Source organism: Orcinus orca, chromosome 11, assembly GCF_937001465.1.
Source record: "Orcinus orca chromosome 11, mOrcOrc1.1, whole genome shotgun sequence".
Taxonomy (NCBI): Eukaryota; Metazoa; Chordata; class Mammalia; order Artiodactyla; family Delphinidae; genus Orcinus; species Orcinus orca.
In genome coordinates, this window is record NC_064569.1 from 6,517,731 (window position 1) to 6,537,833 (window position 20,103).

Sequence of the window (20,103 nt, forward strand, 5' to 3'; positions counted from 1 at the left end):
GATGCGAGGCTGGCTATAGCTGTTATCCACCCCACTGAAAGAGTCAACAGTTTTGCTGCAGAAACGCTGTGCTTGGTGGTGAGCGCTGCTCCAGCCCCATGAGGGTGTCGTGTGATGCTGGTTTCTTCCCCAAATCTGAAAAATTCTGAATGTATCCGATCCCCAAGAGTTTCAGATAAGGGTGTGCGGACCCGCACTCAGTTCTGGTTTCCCTTCCTTCCCTAAACTGCTGACCTTTGTGTAAGAAGTGGTGTGGGAAGAGGCATGGGGACACGCAGCTGTGAACAGGGGGCAACGTGGGCATCTTCGTGCGCAGGTGCTTGAATAGGAGCGTGCGTGTCCCTGTGCATCCAACGTTTTATAAAAGCTGCAGGCAGAGTTAAATTCTTCACGAGCGGAAGAGAGACAGAGGCCACGAAGCGGCTGGCGTGTTGGGGGCGTCTTTGAAGAGAGCAGGTCTTCTGACAGTTTCCCCTTTAATGCTCTCCCAGCACCCAGCGCATGGGAAAGGGGGAGGGGTGGCGGTAGCTGCCTGAGCGAGAAACAGCTACAGTAGAACTTCAACTGCATCAAAGGTCAGCCTGCCACCCAACTCGGGGACAACTCCAAGAAAACAGGCCCGGGAGGTGCAAAGAAGAGGCACCAGCGCCTGGCTGGGAGGTACCAGCTCCCCCAAGGCCCAAAGTCGGCAGCCAGGGCGGGAAGAGCTCCCCGGGCAGTAGCCATGGCCCGGCCACCTCCCTGCTGGCTGTGGGTTCTGGGGCCCCTGGCAGTGCTCTCAGCGACCCCAGCCTCCAAGAGGTGTCCGGAAAAGCATTACCTGGCTCAGGGAGAACGGTGCTGCCAGATGTGCGAGCCAGGTAAGAGGAGGCCTTGCCAGGGTCTAGCTGAGTATGGAGAGAGAGGACCAGGCTTGGGGTGGAGGGACGCAGGGAGGGAGTCTGAGCTCAAGCAAGGAGCAGAATCCTGCAGAGGCCAGGAGGCAGCACCTTGAAGAGGGTGAGGGAGCGGCCTTCCTTGGGCTTTGACCCTGGACCTCTGCTCACAGGAACGTTCCTGGTGAAGGAATGTGACCAGCATGAAAAGGCTACTCAATGCGATCCGTGTACACCGGGGGTCTCCTTCTCACCAGACCACCATACCCGGCCCCACTGTGAGAGCTGCCGGCACTGTAACTCTGGTGAGATGGGCAAGCATTTGGGGAAGCAAAGTGGGTATGGAGAAGCAAAGAGGGGGCAAGTAGGAGCTTCAGTTGCTTCAAGGCTACGGCCAGTGGAGCCCGTGGTGGGAAACGGGGCGCCCTGGGCGGTGTGTGTTGATGTGGTAGGGAGAGCTGTGAAGTGATTCAGGGAAGGGGCAAGCAGAGTTTGAGGGTCTGCTGAGAAGGGGTCTATGGCTAGGATCAAGACAATACAAAGTAGGAAGTTGCTGTAGGAGCCGAGATCTTAGACAAGCCTCTCCCCACTGATGAACGGGCCGTATTCTCAGAGTGCACATTGGCCTGGAAATTGGAATACACCTTTCTAAGGACATAACAATCCCAGTCAGTGTATAACACCCTCTTTTTGTCCAAAAGCCAATTCAGGAGAATGAATGTGTATGTGGCTTGTGTCTTTATGTATTTTGTAATTTCATCTTTTTTAAAACTAAGAAATGAAATATCAGCAGCTGTGTTATGAACACTTTCATCATTTCTCTGTTTTAGCTAGAATTTTAGATACTATGTATGTACAAGTGTACATAGATCAGCAGATCTAAAGTGGCCCCTTTGAACAAATATTCTCCAGCAGGACACTTTTGAGGACGATTTAGCTGAACCACATTACTCGCCTGTAAATGACTGACTAGGCCTTTTAATACTGTATTCTTGAAAATAAATACAAGGGTTTGTTGCTGCAAATCAGTCAAACGGCAACATAAGAAATACACCAGAGGCATTCCTCAGTCTACTTAACTTACAGATATGACTGTTCATGGGTGCTTCTCTCTTCTTGGCAACAATCTGGGCAAGATGGGGATTTTTTTTTTTTTAGTCAAAGCCTCCCCAACTCACTCTGCAGGCCCCAGTAGAAGGCCTTTTCCTAATATTGAGCCAGTCGGAGCTCCCTCCACTCTGCTCCAGCCCAGCCCAGCCCACGATCCTCCTCTGTGAGATTCAGCCCACAGATCCCTGAAGCACTCAGGCAGCACCTGGCTGCAGGACTCCAGGGCACTGGAAAGAGGCTGAATGGGCTTGGTCCTCTTGGACCTCAGTATTCCCATCTGTAAGATGGACAAGTGCCTGCAATCAGCATGGAATTCTGTGCACAGGTTGTACATGGCGAAGAGAACTCCCAGATTTCTGTAGACTCCATTGAAAACAATGGTACTTCACTCATGTTTTAACCAATCCCAGCCCCTTCTTTAACCCTTCCCATCCCTTTGGGCAGATACCCTCCCTGATCTTCTTCACCTTCCCTACCTATTTCCATCTCCACCACCACCGTTCCCTCCTCCATCACTGCTCTTCCTGTGCAGATCCTTATCCAGGCTGGCTCACAATTCCTGGTGAGCCACAGGGAAACCAAGTTCTAGTAGCAACCATGAGTCAGAATTCAGAAAGGAGATGCCACAGGGGCATAAAGATGAGAAGGAATTTACACCCTTTCCTGACAAAAGGCGCACATTAAAGAAATTGGGAGGGTTGATGGTAGTCTTTGGTATCCTCAGACGTCCCTTTCTGCACCCCTCTCCCACCTGTCAGGGCTCCTCTCCCTGGGTTCTCATGAGTGCACCCTGCCCCACCAGGCTCCCACTCAGGCCTGGCCCACATCCGGGTGCCACCTTCCCCAGAGTCACACTTCTCTTCTCACCCCCAAACACCCATGAACCCAAACCCATGCGGCACCCTTCCTACCTACCTCCCCCAGTATCACCGATTGGCAGCCACCCAGCACCTGACCTCTACACTTGAATACAAATTATATTTTAGAGGCAAAGGATATCAGTAAAGTTAAAAACCTATTGGGGACCACAGCAGCACCATTTCCAATTGCTAAAAACTGGAAACTACCCAAACGCACACCAACAGTAGAACGGATGAATAAATGGTGTTGTATTCACACAGGGGAACACTAGATGGCAGTGAGAATGAACGATTTGCAATCACACTCAACACTGGATTAATCTCACAAAGAGCTGAGTAAAAGCAACCAGGCACGAATGAGCACACGCACATGATTCATGCATAGAGTTCAAAAACTGGCAAAACCAACTTGTGGTGTTAGGAAGTCAGTAGCTATTCTTGGTGGGGACGGTGTTAGTGACTAAAAAGGAACACGACTGGTCATCTTGTTTCTTAATCTGGTGCTGGTTACACCTGTGAGTCCAATTCGTCCCAGTTCTCAAGCTTTACACTTGTGACATGTATACCTCTCTATAAGTATACTTCAATAAGAAGTTCTAAAAGCATCAGTGAGCGAGAGGAAAAATCATGTAAGCTGTTTCTACTTCTGAACCGTGAATTTTCTAAAAGGTCTGAGTTTTTCTTGAATAACAATAACACAAATGGCAAAGGCACTGGATGACAGTGGGGGAGGGGCAGGCCTGGGAGGCGAGGGAGGGGATTAAGCCAGTGGACCCTGTGTGTTCCCTCCCTCTCCTCTGTCGCCAGGTCTTCTCATTCGAAACTGCTCCCTCACCGCCAACTCCGAGTGTGCCTGCCCTGAGGGCTGGCAGTGCAGGGACAAGGAGTGTACAGAGTGTGTTGGTCCAGCCCAGGCCCCAGGCCCACACCCACAACCCTCCCACTCACCTTATGCTGAAGGTAAGTTCTAGGCAACCCTCTGTCTGGTCACTGGGGGTAAGGGTCACACCCCAACCAGCACCGCCTCTCCCATGCCCAGCCCCACATACGTTGCCTCGTCCGCCTGTCTCGGCCTTCGCACCCCCAGGCTCGCTTAGGCCTTCAGCCTAGCCTTGTGCCCTCTGGGGCCCCCTGCGGCTGCCCACCTTGTCTCTGTTTTTCCAGAGATACCAGAGGCCAGGACAGGCCAGCATATGCGGACTCTGGCTGATTCCAGGTGGCTGCCTGCCCCAACTCTCTCTACCCACTGGTCACGTGAGTTTTCTCCCCACTCCCCACCCCAAGAGAGAGAATGCACACAGGAGGGTCCAGGAGGGAAGCCAGCCAGAAAGCTCCTAGGAACAGGGGTAAGAAGAGGGAGAAGCAGAGTCCAGGGATTAGGAAAGGACGTGGTCCAATGGTGGGGGCAGGGGAGGAAGGTGGGGAAAGGGGAGAGGCAGGGGTGACAGAGGGCTGGGCTGAGGGGAGTCAAGGGCTAGGCCCTCCCCCAAACCCCCTTGTGACCCCTGCCCATCCCATCACAGCCCAAAGGTCCCTGTGCAGCACGGATTGCATCCGCATCTTTGTGCTCCTCTCTGGAATGTTTCTTGCTTTCACCATAGTCGGAGCCCTGTTCCTCCATCAACAAAGAAAATATAGATTAAGTAAGAGACAAAATTCAGGTTTCTGCACCCCACCCCACCATCTCGGCTTTGCCTCCCTATCTGGAACCTCACTGAATCTCTCCAGCTCCATCTTTAGCACCCTGTGGCCTCTCTTCCCCTCCTCTGAGCTGGGGCCCTCCTGACAGCCCGCCTTTGCTCACCTCTTCTCCCTTCACCCATCCTCCACCGCCGATCAACACTCATCTGCTTCTCCCTCTTCAGACACGAGAGAAGGTCCAGTGGCGCCTGCAGAGCCTTGTCCTTACAGCTGCCCCAGGGAGGAAGAGGGCAGTGCCATCCCCATTCAGGAGGATTACCGAAAACCAGAGCCCGCTTCCTACCCCTGAGCCAGCGCTCGGCGGAGGGGGGCCGTCACTGCAGTCAAGTCCTAGCCTCCATCTCAACCCACCCGCCATCCAGGGGGATCGAGAGCCGGCACCTCCAATTTCAGCACTACCCTCTCATCGGGACCCTTTCGTGTGTGCCGACTTGGGAAACTGTCCTGTGTGCCTTTTCGAGACTGGCAGTGGCGAGGACCCAGGGGAACGAGGTGGGGGGCGGGAAGCGGGAGCCCGAGTGTGTCAGCTGCACCCCTGTGCTGCAAGAGGGCTAGGGCTCCAGGTGGAAGACATACTTCCGCCTACGGTAGGCCCACGTGGTGTACCGCTGACCTAGAAACCCGGCAAAATAAAGAGGCGCCTGCAGCTTTCCAGCTCTGAGATTTCAGTATCCCCACGCAGGCCACACCCACCCTCCTCGCAGACCCGCGATCTGAGGGCGGAGCTTTCTCCCGCGCAGGCGCGCTGGGGCCCACGCGGGTTGGGGCGGGGGCAGGGGCAGGTAAGGCGCCTACAGAAAGTGGGGAAAGGTCACGGCTACCGGGGAGCTGAGTCTGTTGTCAGTCCCTCCCTTCCTCCACCCTGCCTCCCGTCCCTTATCTCGACTTTCTTGGGGCTGGTCGGGAGCAAAAGGGCAAAAGGGCGCACGCGGTGAAGTCAGGTCCTGAAATCACCGGGGGATTTTTTTTGCGGAGGAGAAGGTGGAAGGAAAGAACAGTGAGCAGACTCTGGCTCCAGCACCAATGGCTTCAGCCGGAGGCCAAGGCAGCCTCGGTGACACTTCCTCAAAGTGAAAGCGAAAGCCAAGTAGGCGGAGAGGACTGACGGGGCCAGGCGGTCGGCCAGGCAGGCGTGTTTGGAGCTCCTTCTCCAGCCCGGACCTGGCCGGCGCGGGGCACGAGGAGGGGCGGCGGGGGAGGAGGGCCTGAGAGCAGCCCCCATGGGCTCCGAGGGGTGGTGCTTGCTGGTCTGCTTGGCTCTCTCCGGGGCAGCAGACGCCGGTGAGTCGGGGGCTGGCTGGTGGGGCGTGTCGGGTTAAAGAAGCATCAGGTAGCCACCCTCCCCGAGGTCGCAGAAGGGGAAAGGGGCCGGGAATGGCTTCCAATCGCCTTCTAAGCCCAGCAGGCGGAAGACTGGGCGGCTGGTAACGGAAGGAACCAGTTGTGCCGGGAGAGAGACTGAGAACTCTGGGGAAAGGGCCAAACGAAGGAATGAGGGGCCGCCTCGGTGGATGTGGTGGGCCCCCTGGCCTACAGGAGAGGGAGCTGGCCTGGGAGCGGACACCTTCAGGAGAGGAAGGGGGGCCCCTAGCTAGGAGATCACGGAGGGGGGTAGGTGCTCCCCAGAGGTGGGGGAGGGGAAGGCCACCTGTAAAAAGCACGGAGCGAGCAGACCCTGGGGGCTGACTGGGAAGTTGAGACGGCTGCCAACGCCCTAGCATCCAAGCCCGTCTCCTCTCCCAATGCAGTTTTGTTCATTTATATGCTTTTGCTGAGAATTCCTTTGAAGAGATAGCTTTCCATTGATAGGTGGAAATAAGCTTCTTAAATCCCTCTGAGCAAGGGAAATCAGGACTTTAAATAATTCACACCAAGAAGTGTGTACCTGGAGAAGCAGGTGTTTCGCAGAAAGCTGGTTCTGGGTAAAACAGGATCAGAGCTGGACGCAGAGGCAGCTAGGAACGGGGAAGATTACCCCTTGATGACTCGACAAGTATAGAAGTAACTTTCTGGGCAAGAGGGTGCTCATCCCAGCCTGTTCCCTGCAGTAGAAAGGCAGTGGCGGGCAGTGGACGTGATCTTGGACTGCTTCCTGATGGGGGAAGGTGGGCACCGTGGAGCTTTCGCCAGCAGTGAGAACATGGTGAAGGCCTTGTTGGTGCTGAAGCAGGTGCCAGTGCCGGACGACGGCTCGCTGGAAGGCCTCACGGATTTCCAAGGGGGCACACTGGCCGAGGACGACCCACTCATTACCTTCGAGGCCTCAGGTAAGAGCCCTCCACCCTGTGTCCCAGTCCTTCTGGGCTCCTTCCAGTTCCTGAGCCCAGTTCCCAAGGACACCCACCCACACCTGCTTCCCATCAGCCCAGGTGTTCTCTATCCAGCTCCATCTCTGTGCTGCCCTTTTCTCCCCCAGTGAACCTGATACGGATTCCCCAGGCCGAGGCCTTGCTCCATGCTGACTGCAGCGGCAAAGAGGTGACCTGTGAGATCTCCCGCTATTTTCTCCAGGCCAGGCCCAAGGCCACGGTGGAGACGGCAGCCTGGTTCATCACTAACGTGCTAGTGCCTGGAGAGGGACCTAGTATCTCCATGGTGATGAAGACCCTTGGGGATGCTGAGAATGGGGCTGTCTTGCATCCCATGCTGAAACTGCCCCTGAGCCCCCAGGGGACTGTGCGGACTGAAGGTGAGAAAATGAAAAGTAGCAGAAAGAAAGTTTTAATTTTTTTAAAGGGGTCAGAAATGGGGGAATAGTAGGAGAAGGAAGGGGACAAGTCCACCTCCGTGCACACTGGTCATCTCAGGGTGTCCCCTAGGCCTCAGTCCTTTCTTCCTAAAGACCCCAAATGGGGATAATTTTCACCTGGCCAGGTGACTTGAGGAAATAAGGCATGTGATGCTCTACTTGCATATGCTGTCCACAGCTGTCTCAGTGAGCAGAGTGCCAGCTTTTCCCAGGGAACAGCTAGCCTGGTCAAGATGAGAGAGGAGAGCACAGGCCCGCAGAATTTGTTCATTATCTCCTATCAGTAGAACCTGGTCCTTGCTCTCTCCAACCTTGCACATCTCAGAGGGCACAGAAAATTGAGAACATGATGATAGGTTTCTCCAAAGTTCATGGAATCCAATATTTTGCCTCCAAGAAAGACAACCACATCCAGAGAAGATTAGGGGCCTACCCTTGTATCCTTAGAAAGCTTCAGAACACTCAGATTATTTTGTGGTCCAACCTAAATTTATCCTGCTACATCAAAAAAGGGGTCCTCATGTCTGTCCAGTGTCAACCGTAGTCCTAGCATAGCTAGGCATTGCCCCCATTTATTTTGGGATATTTCAAACCTACAGAAAAAGGTGAAAGAATAGTAAACACCTGTATACCGTGCACCTGGATTCACCAGTTGATAACATGTTGCACATCCTTTCCCCCTCCCTCATCTTCTCTCCACTTCCCCTCCGCTTAACTAATTGAAAGTAAACTGCAGACATCTCTACACTTCATCCCAAATGCTTCCATGCATAGCATGTGTTAGTTTATAACCAAAGACATGAATGTTCTCCATAATCATAACACCATCGCCTCGGCAGCAACCCAAGGTGGGGAGTGGTCTACCCGGGGTGCAGGCAGTAAGGGGGGTGCAGTGTGCAGATAATGGACGAACGTATCCTCACCGTCAGCCTACACTGGCAGTTATGAACCATGTCAGTGATCAAACACTCCTGCCTGCCTGCCAGGGCGGACCATCCTCACCTCCCCCACCATGGCTGGGTCCGCCCCTGATTGTCATACTTAAGGCATTTTAAAATTGATACAATACTACTATCAAATATGAAGTCCAAATTCAAACTTCTCCAATTGCCCTCGTAGTGTTCTTTATAGCCTTGGGGGGTTATAGCCTTTATAGCCTTGGGGGGTTTGGTCTGGTTTTTGAAGTCCAAGGATTGCGCGTTGTATTTAGTTGTCCCGTCCCTTCAGGCTCCTTTACTCCAGAACAGTCTTCAGAGCCTGAACTATTTTGAGGCCGGGCCACTGCCTTGTAGATGTCCCAGCATTGGGACCTGTCCGATTGTTTCCTCATTAGTCTGGGGTTCAGCACGTTTGGCTCACACACCACCACTGTGTATTTAAGCTCTGTCTCCTTTAGTCTCCTCAGCAGCCTTGCTCTAAGCAGATGAGGTCGGCAACACTGAGGGGCTTGCCCAGGCCAAAGAGGGAGTTAAATGGAAGAGCCGGGCTTCTGAAAGCTGACTGCAACTCCAGTAGCTCTTTTTTTTTTTAATTTATTTTTGGCTGCGTTGGGTCTTCGTTGCTACGCGCGGGCTTTCTTTTAGTTGCGGCAAGCGGGGGCTTCTCATTGCGGTGGCTTCTTTTGTTGCGGAGCACGGGCTCTAGGCGTGCAGGCTCAGTAGTTGTGGCTCGCGGGCTCTAGGGTGCAGGCTCAATAGTTGTGGCACATGGGCTTAGTTGCTCCGCATCATGAGGGATCTTCCCAGACCAGGGCTCGAACCCATGTTCCCTGCATTGGCAGGCGGATTCTTAACCACTGAGCCACCAGGGAAGCCACTCCAGTAGTTCTTAACCTGAGGGTCAACAGTAACCCAAAATTTTTTATAAATTTATATAAAATTTTTTCTTTTATTTTTTTGGCTGCATTGGGTCTTAGTTGCAGGATGCGGGGTCTTTGTTGAGGCATGCGGGATCTTCGTTGTGGTGCGTGGGCTTCTCTCAGGTTGCGGCATGCAGGTTTTCTGTCTCTAGTTGTGGCACGTGGGCTCCAGGGCGCGTGGGCTCTGTAGTTTGCAGCACTCAGGCTCTCTCATTGAGGCACGCGAGCTCTGTAGTTGTGGCACGTGGGCTTAGTTGCCCTACAGTATGTGGGATCTTAGTTCCCCGACCAGGGATCGAACCTGCGTCCCCTGCATTGGAAGGTGGATTCTTTACCACTGGACCACCAGGGAAGTCCCAGTAAGCCATAATTTTGCATATGTATTTGCCTGGTCTGTAACTTTCATCAGATTGTGCAAGGGGTAAGTGACTCCAAAATGGTTAAGAGTACCACGCATGCATGCTGCCTCTCAACACACCCTGAGCCTGCCACAGCTCAGAGATCAGGTGGCCTCAAGGAGAGAGCGGCCCACAATCACCCTCTTTCTCCCACAGTGGAGTTCCAGGTGACAACACAGACCCCGTCCCTGAATCTCCTGCTGGGGTCCTCAACCTCCCTGCACTGTGGCTTCTCCATGGCACCAGGCTTGGGCATCACCAGCGTGGAGTGGCACCGGCAGCATAAGGGCAGTGGCCACCTGGTGTACCGCTGGGCCACGGGGCAGGGGCAGGGGCAGGCCAAGCGGGAGGGCGCCACCCTGGAGCCTCAGCAGCTGCTCATGGCTGGGGACGCCTCCCTCACCCTACCCAGCCTCACTCTGAAGGATGAGGGGACCTACATCTGCGAGATCACAACCTCCCTGTACCGAGCTCAACAGATCATCCAGCTCAACGTCCAAGGTGAGGCCAGGACTCAGTTATGCCGGGAAGAGGGGGAAAGGGATGTACCTATTGAGAGTGTCTTCCAGAATGGGATCAAACACAAGGGCGCTTTCCTGAGAGGCAGACTGCATTCCCACAGCCTGAATGCCGTCTGCATCCTAGAAGCGCAGATGGCATCAGGTGGAGTTTCCCGTCGGGCTCTAGATAATTCCATTGAGAAGTTTCCCAGCCCAGGATCCTGCTGCCCCGCACTGGCCGGCTGCCTCCAGTCACCCCCGTCCTTTTGGGCCACGTCCAAAGGAGGAGCAGTAGCAAAGCGAGGAGAGGCGGGGGAGCGGCCCGACCGGGAGGCCTGTCTCAACAGGACAGCCTCTAACATCACTGGCTTGTGGTGATGCTAAGAAGCAAGCCAACCTTTAGTTGGTTTTGCTGTTGTTTTTCAGTTACCTGTGGGAATCCTACCCCCTTATGTCGTGCATCCAGGCAGGCCCCTCACCACCACTGTCCCCCTGCCGCCTGCCACCTCACTGAGGAGGGGACTTCCACCTCCACAGCCTGCTCTTATGTGCAGCAGGAGAAGGCTCTAGGCTCCTCTGCTGCCCCGGTGATGCCTGTGGGATTTTACTTCTCCTCCTCTCTTCCAGCTGCCCCCAAAGTACGACTGAGCTTGGCGAGCGAAGCTCTGCCGCCCACCCTCCTCTGCAGTGTCACTGGCTATTACCCTCTGGATGTGACTGTGACGTGGATCCGGGAGGAGCTGGGTGGAGCCCCGGCCCCAGTCTCTGGTGCCTCCTTCTCCAACCTCCGGCAGAGCATGGCAGGCACCTACAGCATCTCCTCCTCCCTGACGGCAGAGCCTGGCTCTGTGGGTGCCACTTACACCTGCCAAGTCACCCACGTCTCCCTGCAGGAGCCCCTGGGGGCCAACACCTGGGTTGCCCCACCAGGTATGGGAGTGCCCTCCTTTCCCCACCACCACACCTGGGCTCACGGCTCCTGCCCTCTGGCCTTGTTCTGCTTCCCACTGTGTCGGCTGCTTCTTTCCCAAGGTGACAGCCTCCAGAGGTCGTCCTCCAAGACTTTATTACCCCCCGAGTTCTGGGGTACCAGGCACTGCTGAGAGCTGGAGACCAAGGCTGAACAATTCCTCATCCTGCCCTCGAGGAGCTTAGCCCAGTGGGAGGGACAGACTAGGCAGTCAGGGAAGATGACCCGGGGGAGGCCTGCAAGCTGGCTGAGCTGGGTCAGGGGCAGGGAACACCAGGACCGAAGGGACATCATGTGTGAAGGCCTCATTATAAAACAGGCTAGAAAGAACTGGGGGACCTGCACAGCTAGAGGCAAGGGTGCGTGGGGAAAGGGGGCTGTGGCCGTGAAGCTTGAGAGGTGATGGTGTTCGCTGAGCGTCTGTGTCAAGCCAGCAGGGCACTGAGCCCTCAGATGTGGGCCTCCACAGGTCCTCACTCCTCCCATCTTAGAGATGAGTAACTGATACTTGCAGAGGTTCAGTAATTTGCCCAAGGTCACCTGCCTAGGAAATGGTAAAACAGAAAATGTGGAAAATAGGCGATTCCCCTACAGCCTCAACCCCGCTCCTGCTACTGATGGGCAGATAACAGCAGGCCTTCAAGCTGGAACTTCATCCCGAGGCCACAGACTGTCTTCGAAAGGTCCTACACCATAAAGAGTCGGCACCTCGAAATGCCTTGCTTGGTGTCTCATGAGACTGTAAGCTTCCCCGAAACTGGGGTTTTGCCTCAGCTTACATCATTCCCAGTGGTTTACACAATTCCAGTTTAACTATCACCAGCTAATCTAAACTAAATCTCCCGTGCAAAGCCGTTTGAAAAAAGTTGTCCTGAGGTGGGAAGAGGTAGAGGATTCTGTGTGGAGTGACACACGGACGTCCACCGAGCAGGCCCCAGCGCCACCGTGTGCTGGTCCCTGGGTGAGAGCAGGAAAACAGCTGATGGGAGCTCCTCGGCCAGGGATGCTTGAACGCAGGCGCGCGCGCGCCCTGCCCTTCCTGCCGGGGCAGACGCTGCACATGAGCGCTCGGTATGGTTCCCGCCACTGATCCCCGTCCACACCTCTGTCCCCTACAGAGCAGAGGACGGCCTTTGGAGTCCTTTTTGCCAGCAGCCTCTTCCTCCTGGCACTGCTGTTCCTGGGACTGCAGAGACGCCAAGGTAAGAGTGAGCCTGCGCACCCTTGGCTCTGGCCCTGACCGAACTCACTTGGAGACCAGCTGCTCTAAGTGCTGCCACACCCAGACCAGGGATGAAACGCAAGCATCCAGAGCTCCAGCTGGCCCCCCAGCCCCCAGCTCCTGGGCTTACCCCCTCTGACACCAACTTCCTTCCCTCCCGTTATCTCCTAGCTACCTCACCAAGGCCTGCCAGGACCCCGAGGCACTCCGGGTAGCCACTCTCCTGCCTTAGATATAAGAGAGAGTCACATTCTCCCAGAAGCTGAGTCCCAGAGCTCAAAGAGGCCCCGAGAAAGATACGAAGAAGGCACAGATCACTGACTGTGGCGCTGGATTTCTGCAGGCCTCTGCCTTCCTTCACTGCATGCCCTGGGCTGATACACCCAAGGGAGAAAGCGTGAAGAGGTGAGAGGGTGGCAGGAAGGCAGGAGGTCTGGGTGGAGGTTAAAACATGAGCCAGGTTTGAGGCGCGGTGGTAGGAACATATAGCAGAAAAAAATTAAGAAAGGAGCGGATGAGGGACAGTGGAACAGGATGGGGGTTGGAGGGCCACGCACAATCGTTGAACTCTGTCCCAGTAAAAGCCCTCATGTCCTCAGAAGCAAAGCTTTTCCACTTTCCTGTCTTTCCTCACACTGGGGCCCGCCCCGCCGCTTGGCTGGCAAAGTGCTTGAGGTGTGAAACGAAGACCCTCAGAGGCGGCCCTGGGCCCCCCCGCCCCAGTCGCTCAGGGTAACCTTGAGCTGCCGTTAAGCTCCTGTACCTTTGGACAGCTGCTGGGCATTTCAGGACACCTGCACACACCCCTGCCTCGGCCGCAGGGGACAGAGCTCCCCTTTCAGTCATTTTCAAACGGGCCTGGTCAGCACAGTGGGACTTGGCAGAAGATGGCTATGCATGGGGACGGTGGGGAGCAGAGCGTGTCCCCTGGGGGCCTCCTCAGGGCCTGGCCCAGGACCTGGAGGGAGGAGGCGGCAGATGTCTAAGAAGATCTGCGGGTGTCTGTCCGTGAGATGCCCGCTCAGCTTCCTGCCGTGGCTTCCTGTCACCCACACCTGAAGAGCTGGGCTGCTTCGGGCACGGAGGCTGAAAGCAGAGACCACTTCCTCTGCCAGCACCCAGCTGTGGAATCTCGAGAAGACCGACAGCACCCGTAAGCCACCCTTCCGGCGCAGGGCACCATCAGAAAGGAACCAGAGAGAAACAAGACGCCTCCGCCCTGCTGCACTCACCCCAACCCAAACAACAGCCGAGTCGGTTTAGTGGTAGGAAGTTGTATTGTTGTTTTGCCTTTGTTCAGAATACAGGAAATTGGTAAATACGCCACATGCCTTTGGTGGAAGTACAGCTGTTATTTCTGTACAAGTAGGAGATTGGGGTTAGAAAAAAAGACAGAGAGGTGATGACAGACACAGTGGGGACGCCACATCGTCCCACGGCAAACCCAAGAGGGGCCGAGGAGACCCGGCCTCGCGTGACTGCCAAGCCCCAGGCTTAGTTGCATATTTGCTCATGCACATGGGTGGTGGGAGGGAAGGGGGGCGGCAAAGACACAGAAGAGGGGGGTACAGGGCAGGGTGAGAAAGAGAGTAGAAGGGCTACCGTCCCCAGAAGAGCAAAGCCAACTACACCTGGGACAGATGGCACAGAAACGCAGAAGTGATTCCTGTGACGGGGCGGGCCAAGAGGGCGGATTTGCTCCAGGCTTGGGACACATCGAGGACAGTGGTGGTTCTTCTCCAGCGGTGACCCCCTGCATTAGGCAAGGGGAGCCCAGAGGAGGGTGGAGGCCTTCGAGGGGCCTCTGGCCGTTAGGAGGGTACAGAGACTGCCTTCGTCCAGCTCTTCCGTCCCGCCCTGGGGCAGGACGAAGGGAATGTGGGAACAGGGCGAAGGGAGAGGAAGGATGGTTTTGCGGAACGAAATGCTGCTGCGTGGAAAGCGAGCCTGGCCCAGCCGCCTCCTGCTGGTGGACTGGTGGACGGAAGGAACGAAGGAACGTGGGGCGGTCCCCGTTCTGTTTCCAGCCGGCCCTCCTCCCCTCTCACCGGGGTCTGTCCCACCGAGTGCCCTTTCCTGAAACCCAGCACTGGCCCCCGAGACAGGCTGAGCAGCTCCATCCCCAGGTCCCACTGTCTGTGCCACAAACCATGCAAAGAGGAGGAAGGCAAAGGGAATTCAGGGGTGCTTTGGAAGGGGAACGTACTGCTGGAAGAACAGAGGGGCCGCTCCAGACGAGAAGGCGCCGTGGTGGCACAGCAGTCAACAAGCAGGCCCATCTGCTGACGGCTCCACGTCCGCCCCAAGGCTGGCGGGGGCACCGGACTCCCACCGCTCAGGAGCGGCCGGGCCTCAGGAAGGGCCTCTCTCTTCAGCCCTGCCCTTGGCAAGTACACGGGGGTGGTGTCGGGGGAAGGGCTCCCAGAGGGTCCGGGGCTCCTACCCTCCGACATCTCATCCTCCTCCACCAACAGCAAGGGAGGTACAGGACGCTTGTAACAAGAGGGTGAGAAGTGGCTTCCTCCAAGCTTGGTATTTTCAGATGAGGCCCTTGACTCGCTGTTTCTCTATAACTAACGGGCATTCTCTCATTATCTATGCCAGTAACTAAAATTGAGAGGCTCAAACTTTGGCTAAATGAAATTATTTGATGCCTTCACGAGCAATACAGAATGCTGTAGAAAACGTGGACAAGAGCCCCTTCCAGGTATGAGCTTGTGGGACTGTTTCTAGGATGGGAACGAGAGTCCTGATATTTTTGCTATTAATACGTGTTCTCCAGGTCTCTGGAGGACAAAGTAAAAGGTTGTAAGATCCCTGAAGACATAGATCTTGGACTAACAGATGGGAAATAACTGTGAAAAACAGGTTTGACTTTCTTAAAGAGTCCTGCACCAGGACCAAGCTGGACTTTGGGCCTGGCTCAGGCTCCTCTGCAGGCCTGGCACAGGAGAGGTGAGGGGGCATCCTCCCAGCTGCTCCCAGCCTCCTCCGGCCAGCAGCCTAGCCTTTTCTGGCAACACCATGGGCACAACACTCTTCTCCTCGTCCCAGTCTTGGCCCCTTCTTGAGCACGTCACCTCAGCTACGCCCCTTTCCCCATCCCTTGGCCTCCAACTCCTTTTGTCTTTGGGGGAACCTGAGAGAACATGAGAGGGTAGGAAGGAGATCCCAGCTGTTGTTCTTCGGGTAGTTAATTCAAGACTGCACCACAAGCAGCATTTCCAGTGTCGCAGGACAGAGCGCAAATGAAAGCAACACAAGGGGAGGAGTGGGCGATGGAGAAGCAGGGCTGGGATGGAGGAAGGCAGATGGGGAAGTTCTGGGGAGAAACAGCAGGACAGGGACATGAGTTTGGATGGCAATGGAGAACAGGGAAGGGGCGGCACATTCTCAAGCAAAAAAGTAGACTGGACACAGGAGTCAGGAAGTCCCAGATGGAAAAGAGAAAGAGGAGAAAACAAGAGGGCAAATTACATCAGGTTACTGGACATTCAGGTGTAGTTGTAGGTGTCCCATCCCCACGGTCTCCCTCTGACCCAAGCCAGTGAGAAGAAGCACAGCCCACTTGCTCAGAACAGGAGCCACGACCTTCCCCCACAGTCCTGCAGAGTGAAGGCTTGTCCACCGAGGAGGTCCCTCACCTCTGCCCTCCCGCCCTCCCGCACCAGGTGGTGCTTCCCTGGCCACGATCTCCATACCTCAGTCAGAGCAGCCCCACTCCCCAGGCAGGCAGGCAGGCAGGCAACGCCGGGACCTTCCCACCTCTTCACCCCAACCAGCAACCTCAGCGATACTTACTTACAATAACTACCACGATGATGGCACAGATGGCTCCCAGCATGATCATCATCTGAGGAGACATTGACAAAAAACAAGCCCTTGGATTTGGGGAAGAAGGCAGGAGCCAGGACCGGGGACTCGGACGGCGGAAGAAGCCACACGCCCCCCAGGACAGCTGAAGGCCTCCCAAGCCCTTGTGCTCCCCATCAGACAGTAACCCCTGCACCACAGCTGGAGCTTCTCAGAAACACGAGAGGGTCCGCAGCTTGCTCCTGGTCTGCTAGTTCCTGTTGCCCGGAGGCTTTTAAAGGAACGCCAGAGCGGGTGCAGACTTCGGGTCTTTAGTCAACTGGTTCGTTTTTCATCAAAAAGTGTTCAGCTCATTCCCAAAAGCTGCAGGTATTTAAATATATAGCTACCCCAGCCATTGTGTCGATGTCGGTGTATCTCAGGAACGGTCAAGTAAGAATTTTTCCCGGGGTCCTTTGAGAAAAGGCAGCTTGACTAACCCCTCCAAACTCCTCAGGGTCTCCCCTGGCCCTCAGTTAGTGGTTCTGAGCACTTTAGCGTACCCTGGTGGCCAATTCGGGTAATGCAGCTCAAGAAGGAGGCTTCCCAGATTGCCTCCCAAGAGTCCTGCAGGGCACAGATCGTGAGAGGGAAGGATTGTGGAACCTGAGGGTTTTCCCGCCTCCTATGTGTTGAGACCCAGGAAAATAAGGGGGAAAGGACAAGAACATTCACCTTGCAGTTCTTCCACCAATACTTCCTCTTTAGCTTGGCAGCGCTGCTCTCAAATTGTGATGCGCCCGCCTGCAAAGCGTCGGCTCTGTCATCCAGCTCTGACAGCTTCTGGTCCCTCTCCAGGACCTTGTCCACATTTACACGCATGATGTCCACCACCTGAGCAGGGCGCAGGAGCAAAGCGGCTAAGCTCCCCCAGAGCTGGGGAGAGAACAGCAAGTCTGCCCTGCCTAACTCTAAGGGGTGCCCTGTCTCCCGGAGCCTTTAGCTGCCCCTCTAGATAAAGAGAAGTTTCCCAACTTCCATGACTTGGAAACCCTTAGAGAAAAAGCTATCCACGTACCTCCTCCACTTGTGCCTGGGTCTGCTGTAGTCGTCTGTTACTGGTCAAATTAGGAGGAGGGCCAGGGGGACCCCCACCTGGGGCAGCCCCTTCTGCCCCTTCGGTGGGTGGCTGAGCTGCCGCAGACCTGCGGAGAGAAGTGCACAGAGTGACCAAGACAAGAAAGGAATCACATACGTTCTCACCCCTATCACCAAAGCAAGGGTGATACGGCTATATGCAAGTAGAAGGGATTCCAGCTCCTTGGCAATACCAAGTGGGGAGATGCAGCACAGAGGTCCAAAGCAAAAGATGAAAGATCCTGTAACAGATGGGGCTCAGCGACATCCAGGGTGGCATCAAGAGCTCTCGTTTGGGCTATCCCCTGACCCAAACTCAAACACATCCTCTGGCACAATGGCCACAGGGACAAGTGGGCCAGTCTTGGCTTAAATGGCATTTCTCTGCCTCCCGGAAGCCTTTTTCACATGAAGTCAAACTGGAAAACTCCAATCCAGGAGAATTACCTACAAAAAAAACTCAACCCTCAGGACAAGCTTACAGACTGAACAACTCTTTTTTTGCAAAGCCTGAATATAAAGAGAAAGGCCAAGCTGACAGACTCTGCTGAAGGGGAGCCAGTTATTGGTTGTTTCATGCAATGATTAGTATATCGTGGCCACTGTAAGGACGACTTGGAGAATCACCAAAGGCCTCTGTAGTTGCAGTGAGTCAGGACTGTTTGCTTGCTTTGTTTTTTGGCAGAGAAGACTGGGGTTTCACTTAGATAGAACTGGGGCCCAAAGCAATTGTGTCAATTGTGAAAGTGTTCCAAGAGCATAGACAGGGAGCAAAAATATTGGAAATGGTCCTCAGTGTACATGCACCAGAGACAGCCTGTCCCTTCCTTTTTTAGATTTGGCATCCAGTCTCAGGAGACTCTCCTAGTTCCTGATGTCCCAACTAGAAATCTTGGTTTACACTGCTAGGCACAGAGACCATACTCCCTTTCCCTTAGCCGTAGGGGAGAATAATCCAGTGTGGGATTCTCAAAATAAACTCCTCTCCACGTCCCAACACATGGAAGCTAAATTCACCTTCTCAAGAATTCCCTGAAGTCTAACCTAAGGCATGAGATTTTCTCTGCCAAGGAAGAAGTCACAGGTAGGAGAGAGATCTCTGCAATTTGATGGAAAAAAGAAATTACAATAAGAACTCCTCAAACAGAAGCAGAACCTCACAAAGCCTACCTCATAGGAGCAGTCCAAGAGTAAATGCACTACGGATGAAACCATCACAAAGTCACCAAAAAGGAAAAGCCTTGACTACTCACAATAGAACTAATACCCAGAAGTTCCTCCTCTCTAAGTAAGTAAATTTCAGTCTCAAAAGAGAATAACCCTTCAGAGAGGTTATACTAGCAGATTACGCCTGACTCATCTTGGCTAAAAGAATTGCTTTCCCATTGCCCTTTAAGGCACAAAGGAGGCAAAGGAAAGATACAACACTATGGCGGCCACCAGACTCCTATGCTACTACTGTGCCACACAATCTAGTTCTCTGGTGAAAGTGGAAAATTCAAGGAGTAGGAAGTAGCCAGTGTTTGGTCTTGGAAGCAGTCCAGGCTGGTGGCACCAATGACAAGATTAAGGTCAGAGACCTCGTGATGCCCTTCTAGTCACCACGGTTTCCCCATCTCCTTCCTTTCATCCCACATGGACGCTACTGGGAACCAGTCAACTGAAGAGGCTCCCCCTCCCAAAATGAAAACACAAGGAATCCTAGGGCTTGGCCAAAACGCATAGAATATCATATACAGTTAAAACTGTAGAAATCAAATAGAGAAAAAGGGAAATCGTTATAAAGCGTGTGAAGGGACCATTTCACTTATTACTTCTTGGGAGTTGGGAACACGCAGGAGTAACATATCCGGGGATAGTTATAACCCTTATGTAACGTAAGTAAATCTTTTCCCTTTTAGTCACCAAAAGAAGCAACACAAATACATCTAGGACCAGGCCAGGACTCCAAGAAAGAAAGGGAAGTTCTTTATTTGTCTAGCTATAGTTCTCCCTCAGGATCTTGGGATGGGGTGACCATGGTCAGATGACTAAATTGATGATTAGAGACTAAATTGAATGTACTGAGGGAAGGTGGCGGGGAGGGGAGGGGGGGATCCTTAGCTCTATTTCTCTTCCAAGTACTTGGCTAAGACTCAGTGACAGGAAAACTCCTATACGGGTGGCCTTGGGATGAACGGACGCTTGGAATCACATGCCACTGCCCCTTGAGTCTTTGTGAGCTGCTCACCTGGCGCCAGAGAACTGGCAGGTAAGTTTCTGGAGCTTTGCTCACTACCTAGAGCGGGGGCTACTCGTCACGGTCGGGGTGAGGGGCGTACCCAAAGCTAGAGACTGCAGAGCAACCCAAGTTACTAACTGGCAGGTGCACCCATGACTGTCCTTCCAGAGGCCCCAAGCACAGCTTCAATCAACGACAAGAAAGGGCCTGGAGCCCCCTCCCGGGTGTCTCCGCGCCCCACCTTCGCCCGAGACTCGACTGAGGATCCCCGCAGGTGAGAGGAGAGGGGGCAATGAATGTGGGACCCCCGCGCCCCTGCCCCGCCCATGGGGTGCCGGCTGCGGCTGGTGCAGGGATGGGGTGCTGCCTCCCCTCCCCGGGGGTGGCTCGGCCTGCGGACGGCGCGCGGCGGTGGTTCCCCGCGTCGCCGCAGCTGCTGCAATGCGCCATTTTCGGTCCCGCAGAGTCCGGCGCTGGGGTGAGAGTTGGCAAGGTGTCGCGCCCCCCACACCAGGATCAACTTACATGTCTCTGACAGAAGGAGGAGAGGTCCGTCTCCTCTCCCGAGGCTGCGGCGAGACACCCGGCCGGGAAACACTGCGGTGAAGCCGACCGCACCGCCGAGCTCCGCTTCCAGACGGCCACTCGGAGCTCTAGCTGCGGTGGAACTGACTGCACCTGCACCCCCGGCTCGTCTTTATTAGCGCTGG

General features: G+C 54.7%; 3 protein-coding genes across 6 annotated transcripts; 2 read left to right on the forward strand and 1 right to left on the reverse strand.

Annotated features, from left to right (window-relative positions):
* Positions 1 to 457: 457 nt before the first annotated feature.
* On the forward strand, positions 458 to 5,200 carry CD27 (CD27 molecule). 2 transcript variants are annotated; one of them, XM_004279134.4, is made up of 6 exons: positions 474 to 860; positions 1,049 to 1,180; positions 3,653 to 3,805; positions 4,010 to 4,099; positions 4,369 to 4,488; positions 4,711 to 5,200. In XM_004279134.4, exons 1-6 carry the CDS (start codon positions 725 to 727, stop codon positions 4,833 to 4,835), a joined length of 756 nt encoding a protein of 251 aa, XP_004279182.1. In that variant the 5' UTR covers positions 474 to 724; the 3' UTR covers positions 4,836 to 5,200. The 2 variants fall into 2 exon arrangements, with proteins under 2 accessions (XP_033260199.1, XP_004279182.1); XM_033404308.2 differs by lacking the exon at positions 4,711 to 5,200 and having other exon boundaries at positions 458 to 860; positions 4,010 to 4,191; positions 4,369 to 4,478.
* Positions 5,201 to 5,315: 115 nt separating this feature from the next.
* Positions 5,316 to 13,566, forward strand: TAPBPL (TAP binding protein like). Of its 2 annotated transcripts, none has more exons than XM_033404306.2 (7): positions 5,316 to 5,827; positions 6,598 to 6,813; positions 6,963 to 7,235; positions 9,708 to 10,052; positions 10,679 to 10,981; positions 12,140 to 12,223; positions 12,415 to 13,566. In XM_033404306.2, exons 1-7 carry the CDS (start codon positions 5,767 to 5,769, stop codon positions 12,456 to 12,458), a joined length of 1,326 nt encoding a protein of 441 aa, XP_033260197.2. In that variant the 5' UTR covers positions 5,316 to 5,766; the 3' UTR covers positions 12,459 to 13,566. The 2 variants fall into 2 exon arrangements, with proteins under 2 accessions (XP_033260197.2, XP_012391932.2); XM_012536478.3 differs by having other exon boundaries at positions 5,317 to 5,827; positions 6,595 to 6,813.
* On the reverse strand, positions 13,502 to 20,075 carry VAMP1 (vesicle associated membrane protein 1). 2 transcript variants are annotated; one of them, XM_049694504.1, is made up of 5 exons: positions 19,919 to 20,075; positions 17,114 to 17,240; positions 16,771 to 16,929; positions 16,045 to 16,096; positions 13,502 to 15,848 (listed from the first exon to the last, which is right to left on the reverse strand). In XM_049694504.1, coding segments are annotated over exons 1-5 (462 nt in total). In that variant the 5' UTR covers positions 19,921 to 20,075; the 3' UTR covers positions 13,502 to 15,726. The 2 variants fall into 2 exon arrangements, with proteins under 2 accessions (XP_049550461.1, XP_012391934.2); XM_012536480.3 differs by having other exon boundaries at positions 13,502 to 15,653; positions 19,919 to 20,073.
* Between the last annotated feature and the right edge of the window lie 28 nt (positions 20,076 to 20,103).